The following is an 8041-nucleotide window of genomic DNA, read 5'->3' on the forward strand; positions in this document are numbered from 1 at the left end:
CTTCCTCACGCATCGGCCGACCTCCACGTCTTCGTGTGTTGATCTGAGGTTCTTGAGGCAGTCCCTGATGTGCGGCGCGATCTGCAGCAGTGTGGCGCGGCTCATAATCACGCCCGGGCCTCCCATGCAGAAGTTTTCGTCGGTCTTGAGGGACAAAAGACCGATCTCGTCCTGAGTGCCCCTCCCTGCCTGGCCGATGAACTGCGGGTGTGTGCTGTTCACTGAGCGGAGGAACAGTTCCAGGCGATCGGGACGAACGTACACATCATCGTCGGAGCGCATAAAGTACTCGAAGTGATCGGCAAAATGCTCCGCCATGTACTTGAGCATCATAAATGACTTCTTCTGCGGCGGGTAGGAGTCGTCGACGCCACTTAGCCTGATGAGAGGAATGTTTGCGTCTGTGCTTGACGATTCCGAGGAAAAGAATGCTATTTTTCCAGGAAGCTGCTTACCCCACGTCTCATAGACAGCTTTGGCACGATTATCTAAATATTTGTTTGCAGTCATAACACCGACAAACACCAGGTTTTTGGCACTGTTTTGAGTATTTTTACTTTTATCCATTCCAATAATCCTAAACACATCGTTCATATCATCATATACAGGTATACTTCGTTTAGTTAAACACAAGTGTGGTTTGAGTATTAAATGTTTGATCAACGAGGTGAGTATGACCCCAAGCACCATCCCTAAGGACACGCCGAGCAGTTGCCCCAGTGCTCCCTGCCTGGCGTGGCTCCCCGCGCCCACACCCAAAGGACGAACAGTGAGGCGCATCTTGAGAGGCCTGGGTACCAGCTCGATTCCTACTGGTGGTGCACGATACTGGTATGGGTTCATCTTCTCTGAAAACAGACATAACAAAGCTTCATAATACGTATTATACATCACCAAACACCGAAAATTTCATGAGAATAACAAAACCAACGACGGTAAAGGAAATGCATGTAATTTTCCCGTGTAGCAAACAACAGACAAATTATACAACCATTAACAATACGCCAATTGATGAGTACGTAAGTAAACAATTATTCATGACATTTATGTATCATGCGAGGGAAAATGTTGCGTTTAATCAAATTTGAGCTCTCAGAGGGTATGTACGGTGCACTATTTAACTTACAACACGAAATGAATAACTGACACGCCTATCCGTTTTACATGCGCGGGGTTAATACCGGACTGGATTTCTGCCTCGACTGTTGCGTGGCGGCGTGTTGACAGCTGGGTTACTGGATATGGAAGGTTATTATTGGGTACACTGAATACTGACGTGTGTGTGTGTGTGTGTGTGTGTGTGTGTGTGTGTGTGTGTGTGTGTGTGTGTGTGTGTAATTCACCTCGGTCTCCTGCTGGTCAACCAGCCAGTCTTCCCCATTACGGAACGAGCTCAGAGCTCATAGACCGATCTTCGGGTAGGACTGAGACCACATCAACACACAACACACACCGGGAAAGCGAGGCCGCAATCCCTCGAGTTACATCCCGTACCTATTTACTGCTAGGTGAACAGGGGCCACACATAAAGAAGCTTGCCCATTTGCCTCGCCGCTTACCGGGACTCGAACCCGGCCCTCTCGATAGTGAGTCGAGCGTGCTAACCACTACACTACGCGGTGTGTGTGTGTGTGTGTGTGTGTGTGTGTGTGTGTGTGTGTGTGTGTGTGTGTGTGTGTGTGTGTGTGTGTGTGTGTGTGTGTGTGTGTGTGTGTGTGTGTGTGTGTGTGTGTGTGTGTGTGTGTGTGTGTGTGTGTGTGTGTGTGAGAGAGAGAGAGAGAGAGAGAGAGAGAGAGAGAGAGAGAGAGAGAGAGAGAGAGAGAGAGAGAGAGAGAGAGAGAGAGAGTAAGAGGAGAGCTATAGTGTGCGAGGAAACAAGACACAGAGGATGGAGATAAGAGAAGGAGATAAGAGATTAGCGGAGAGCAATGAAGGGATGGGGAGCAAAGTATTGAGAGAGAGAGAGAGAGAGAGAGAGAGAGAGAGAGAGAGAGAGAGAGAGAGAGAGAGAGAGAGAGAGAGAGAGAGAGAGAGAGAGAGAGAGAGAGAGAGAGGGGTACATAATTCTATGGTTAAAAATTTGATATCTGAATTGCAAGTATGAGAATTCTTTGATATAATTTCTCAAGCACGGGGAGGGTACAACATGTGGCAAACAAATTATTTTATTGTGATCTATATTAAATCTTCAATGGATAAATTTTCTCAGCCATGAAATTCTTTCTTTGTGTCCAAAGGGATTATTACTAATATAGGCTACCAGTTGTTCCCAACCTGAGGTACGCGAGTACTTTTGAGATCATATGTGATTTTTAGCTAAATTAAATTAACTAATTTCTCAGAAAAATGATTATTATGTTACAACATTGGTAATCTGGCATTGATCAGCTGGCAGAGAAGAAACAGATCCATCCCTTGGATTAAATTGAATTGTGTTCCTTGTTGTCAATTCATTTATTTGTTCTACTTGTGAACCATTTGATATTTGTTGAAATAGAGTTTTATGGAACCAGGTGGTACAAGGGGACTGTACTGGACCTCCAAGTGGTATTTGTTCAGGAAAAATTTGGGAACCCCTGGTATGTGAAGTGTAACTAAGGTTACTTCATTTGAGTGTGAAGGATCTATGAGAAACTAAGTTATTTGTACTATTATTACTTCAGATTAAGCACGAATATAATGATTAATGAAGGTCCACACTTCTTTCATAAAGACCAGAGTACAAAAACAAAGACAGAGATGGACAATTCAACAATAGCAATGTTTTAGTTTAAATACATAGTTAAATATGGTATTAACATTCACCAAAGTGCTCCTCAGATTGTCCTGAATGGTTGTGTGGCACAATTTCACAACAATAGTAGTGTACCAGACACACACTGCAAAGGGCCACAAGCAAACCATAAAGGTCACAAGCTGAGAGGAATATTGAAGGTAAACTGTAAAATTTTTCTAAAAATCTAAAGGCATTCACAAATTCTAAATGATGTAAAAGTCCTTGAGATGCATCATAAGGATTGACATGAACATCATTAACACACTGTCAAGATTTTTGACTTGCAGTAAAATTCAATAAAGTAAAGTTTAACAGTTTGTGACCACTGCTGCATTGGCCACTTTTTCATTTCCATTTTGTGTTATTTGGGACAATGGTAAAGAAAATAGGAAATTCTGCCTACTCTTGAGTATGTAACTGCAACCAGATTTTGAATATTATTCAGTACACTGTATCCATTTATGTTGTGTTTATGTACTTATGTTTAACTCGTATTTGAGCAGACTCCTCAAAATATTTAGTACCTTTTGACTCTTTATTGATGGAGAGAGAGCATTGTAATCCTGATGTCAATAAGAAAGTGTTGGAAGAAAAGGAAAGGAGGATGCTTCGGTCACACACATTAACTTGAATTCAAAGATTCTTAATGTTAGTGAAAGAAAGACTATTAAGAACACAAATGAATATACATTAGATAAGATGTGTCACTATGACAAAAATGACATGTCACCATATCTGAGAGCCACAGTCACAAATGTGAGCACAATAAAGAATTCTGGCAATAAAGACAAGTCTTCCGCATTATACAAAGGGTAGGAACAAACAAATGTTTGGTGGTTTCGGCCAATAGAAAAAGAAAGATAGAAGTGAGCTGCATCAAAAAGTATGAAAGTTATGCATGGGGAATCCAGGGGGCCTTCTCTTTGGTTGGACAGAGTAAAAGAATACATAATATTTGTATCTGTGGGAAATACAGAAAAAAAAATAAAAATGTAACAGTTCTGGCAAGCCAGGATTATGTGAATGAAATGACAAAAATGAGGACTACACTGTTCTTGTAGAAACCTTGGTAATTTTCTGATGAAGCAATGTCATACACACTGATTACAAAAATGGAATAAATTACGCTTCCTGAAAAAAACTCCTAAACTGACAAAGTGGAGTTTCCAATATATACAAGAGTGGGAGGTTAAAAGTAGTGAAAGCAGTGATATATGCAAAACACTGTGGTACAGCATTGAGCAAGCAAGGAGAGACAGGATTAGATAGTAAGATAAAACAAGTCCTGTATCGGCACTCAGGTTATAAAAACTTACAACAGTAAAATTATTTTGAAATCCACAAATCAAACTTATTAGGTTTTGTTAGTTAACATAATCTTAACCACTCAGAAATCCCCAATAAGTCAGAAATAAACAATTTGATGCAGTAAGAATTTTTAAAAACAGTGGCAATGTATGGTTACATAAGGTATTTAGCACCCAAAAAACTATTAAGATTCTTTAGGGTTGTAAAATGCAAATTCACTTAATTAGTTAAAAGGAATAAATAAATCTCAAACTATATAACAAGTCACTAACGCAGTCCTGCTACCTCACCACTGCCATTCCTCCTCCTGTCCTCATACTGGCCATGCACTACCCTTCCATGACCCCTGCCATTTGCCACCCTTGCTGCATCACTTACCTCTCAACCTCCCTCACAACCCCGTGCCACACCTCTCCCCAACCACATCATTGTCATTCATCATTTCCTTATCAAAATATGATTTAGTAAGGAGTAAGTTAACAGTGAAGTGGTATGTGATGAACAAATAAAAAGTTCCTACATACAATAATACATGCTGTGTGGTTGCTTACTCTTCCAATGACTACAAGTACTACTAAATGGCAAAAAACAGAGGGCTAACTGAGCCATGATATTCTAACAATTAAGTTAAAATTGTCATTGAAGTTAGGTTAACACTAGTTAAGGATCTTATTAGTTATTGGAACTTGATGCATATTCAATTTCATTATTTACTTCAAGAGCAGTCTGAAAAGTTTTCTCTCAAATGTTGGCTACAATCTAACCAGAGAGATGCAATGTACTAAACTAGGGCATGAAATCACGATCATTAGGACCTCATTACACTATGCTAAGTGAATGTTGTATAGCACATCCAACACACACAACTCTCAATACCACCAGACTGTAGCCAATTGACAATAACTAACGTTTAACATCCAACAACTATTACCACTTGAGCCGTAGAAATCACGACATCCTTCCCCCATCCTGCTCCTGGCCTGCCTGCCCCTCACGGCCTCCTCTCGTGGGCTCAGTCACCACCAGCACCCTCGCTCCACCACCAGAAACACCCACCTACATCACCAAGCATCAACACCACACTGTTCTTACCTCATAGAAGAAGCCCAGAAGGAAGTTTTAGTCACGCTTCATATTCAAAATTGAAGGACGTGCCAGCACCACTCTACTCCCTGCCCCTGCTCAGCCTACTGTCACTGTCACTTTGGTTAGCAGGAGTGGGCCGCGAGGGGGCTCCACTCTCACTCTCTCCTCACGCACACAGGCATGCACACCTCGTTTTCTAACACGCGCCACATTTAAAAGCGTGAATGTCCTGCTGCAACTATTGTACTTTTGTAGCTACCACCATAGTAATCTGTAGTTAAAAAATTTCCAGTTCTTTGAATAGGTGTTTGTTTATATACTTAGTTCTCTGCTGGTCTATCTGTGAATGCTTCGTCTTATCCAGCCAAATCCTAATTGTCTTTAAAAGATGGTTCTAGCTGTACTTTCATTAACAAGGACACTGCACCATCACCAGACGATTACTTTATTTGACCTTTGAAAATACGCAGATCTTTTGAGAGCCAGATGTGTTTAAAACATATAAAGCCTAAAGGTCCTTGCTTTATACTATGTACTATCTATCTAATTGTTCATCCGCCCAATCATCTATCTGTTTTTTCCCCTTCCTCCCCCCCCCTCTCTCTCTCTCTCTCTCTCTCTCTCTCTCTCTCTCTCTCTGAGTCTAGGTAATGCAATACTCACAACAGGACGCATGTAGAAACCAATCCGTGGAATCATTGTCAATAACTATCACGTCCTGCACTTTTACAGTCAGAAAAAAAAAAGAAAATCACTTTGCATTATTCAATACTGGAAAAAAATAGTGATGGAAAAGATCTATGACTGAAAATGAATGGTGATCTGGTATGAAGGAGCAAGACTAGTAGCTCTCTTAATTCTGGAAAGCAATCAGTGGAAATGCCAGTTCTAGATTATGATATATTTGTGGGACCATAGTCTATTTATGAAAAACTTTTTTCACTCATAAGAATAGTTTTCAAATCTTACAAATATTACGTAAAAAAAAAAAAAAAGAGAGAGAAGAAAATTAAACACACTACGTATACACCTAGAACTGACGAAAAATAAACACCAGAATAAGTACCGGTTTGAATTTTCTCTGTGACAGGAGATAAAAGAAGAAAAAAAAAAAAAAAGTAGGCGACATGAAGACTCTGGGAGAGGAAAAAAAAAAAAAAAAAAAAATGTTTCGGATTCGACATTAGGCTTATTTAACCTGCTTAGACACCACTGTTTTCTGGAACATTTTCCGCCTTCATGCTGTGTTAAGTAACGAGGGGTGATGCATGGTACTCAGATATTCAAGTACTCGTATAACTGTGTTGTGTTTACTGTGGACTATCTTTTGTTTTGGTAAAAATGAAAATGCCAGAGGGTGAAGGAGGTCCTGGGGATAAGGCGGAGAGAGAGAGAGAGAGAGAGAGAGAGAGAGAGAGAGAGAGAGAGAGAGAGAGAGAGAGAGAGAGAGAGAGAGAGAGAGGTAAGGCCCACACTCCCTTGCACTCGCGCCTCATCAAACTTGCAAGCATTTCTCTCTCCAGAGATCCCCAATATACGAGTAAGCGGGAGATATAAACTTTCCCGCCAAATGTCTTCTTGCCATTTCTTCCTCCAGGGTCGCGCTAATGTGAGTTTTTTTTTACGTCTTTTTCTTTTATAGATATATTGAGTTGGCTCGGAACTTCTGTTAGGCCAGCGAGGAACTCTCTGATCGATGATGGTCTTTATTTATTTTATCATAATATTTCGCGTATTCCTCACAATATATCACTCCCTTTTGAGACGTAAGTATTCGTGGTTATTTCCCAATTATGCTTGACAACATGTCATACTTCGAGAAAGAAATATTCATAGAGAAAAACTGTTTGGTACATAGAAAAGAGAATGTCAGAATACACAAGACAAATAAACACATGTCACTACTCTATTGGTGCCTCAACATACCATACGCACGGCCTTGCTAACAAAATAACACAGGTACACTAACATAAACTTGCAGGCGTCGTGTTCAGACAAGGAAAACAACGGCGTGTCTCGGCGATGCAGAGGGAGGGAGCGACGTGTGCAGGAACACTGTTGCTTCTCCTCAACACAACACAACCACCCACTTAACACGACTATTTCCCTCACCCTCTTGCCTCCCCTCACCAAATATTTCCTACCGACGCTGGTAATCCGTGAAGGTGGATTCCCGCAGCCCACCACAATATTTCCTGATCTCCACGTGCAAAGACAACACCTGCCGTGATTACCTGTCCTCGGGCGGTGGGCGACACTTGGCGGCACTTCCTCTCCCTGTTTTCACCTTTTGTGTCGTGGCCGCCTGGTGCGCCCTCCGCACCCTCACATATTTAACACGAGCCCTCAGGGAGGTGCTGCAAGGGGGCGAACATCCCTCATATTTATCATGAGCCGCGGGGACCCTTGCTCCCGCTGAAATTATAACCGCGGTACACGACCCGCCACTCTGGCCGCCGCTGCCGCCCCCGATCTCCGCTTGCAGGCCCGCCCGCTCGCCGCCCACAGCTCGGCGGTGTGTGTGTGTGTGTGTGTGTGTGTGTGTGTGTGTGTGTGTGTGTGTGTGTGTGTGTGTGTGTGTTTACTTTTGAATGTTTCTGTATATACACCTGGTTCACAGCGCTGAGTGCTTGGTTGCGTGCGTGTGCGCGTGTGGGTACATGTATATACGTGCGGCTGAGTGTACGCACGGAAGATTTGCTGCCCTTATGTAAATATTGACGATTCCGCACACAGGCAGAGGCACGATATAATACCCAGGCGGGCCTGATATTAGCGAGGAAGCATGCAGTCACGTCAACATGCCCTCTGGCCACCTCAACGTAGTGTTGTCGTGTCGCCGAGGTATTCACATGCTTGCTGGGATACACC

General features: G+C 42.3%; 1 protein-coding gene across 2 annotated transcripts in view; it reads right to left on the reverse strand.

Moving 5' to 3' along the window:
* LOC123514049 (chondroitin sulfate synthase 1-like) overlaps positions 1 to 5304 on the reverse strand; it is a 15432-nt gene extending 10128 nt beyond the window's left edge. The window contains exons 1-2 of one of the 2 annotated variants that reach the window (XM_045271635.1): positions 5177 to 5304; positions 1 to 848 (exon numbers count right to left, since the gene is read on the reverse strand). The exon at positions 1 to 848 is cut by the window's left edge and continues 33 nt beyond it. In XM_045271635.1, coding sequence (XP_045127570.1) covers positions 1 to 843 — 843 coding nt within the window. In that variant the 5' untranslated portion in view covers positions 844 to 848; positions 5177 to 5304. Of the gene's footprint in view, positions 849 to 5015; positions 5156 to 5176 lie in introns of those variants that run through there. The other variant, XM_045271634.1, reaches the window with a different exon arrangement.
* Between the last annotated feature and the right edge of the window lie 2737 nt (positions 5305 to 8041).

The sequence above is a fragment of the Portunus trituberculatus genome, chromosome 37 (assembly GCF_017591435.1).
Source record: "Portunus trituberculatus isolate SZX2019 chromosome 37, ASM1759143v1, whole genome shotgun sequence".
Taxonomy (NCBI): domain Eukaryota; kingdom Metazoa; phylum Arthropoda; class Malacostraca; order Decapoda; family Portunidae; genus Portunus; species Portunus trituberculatus.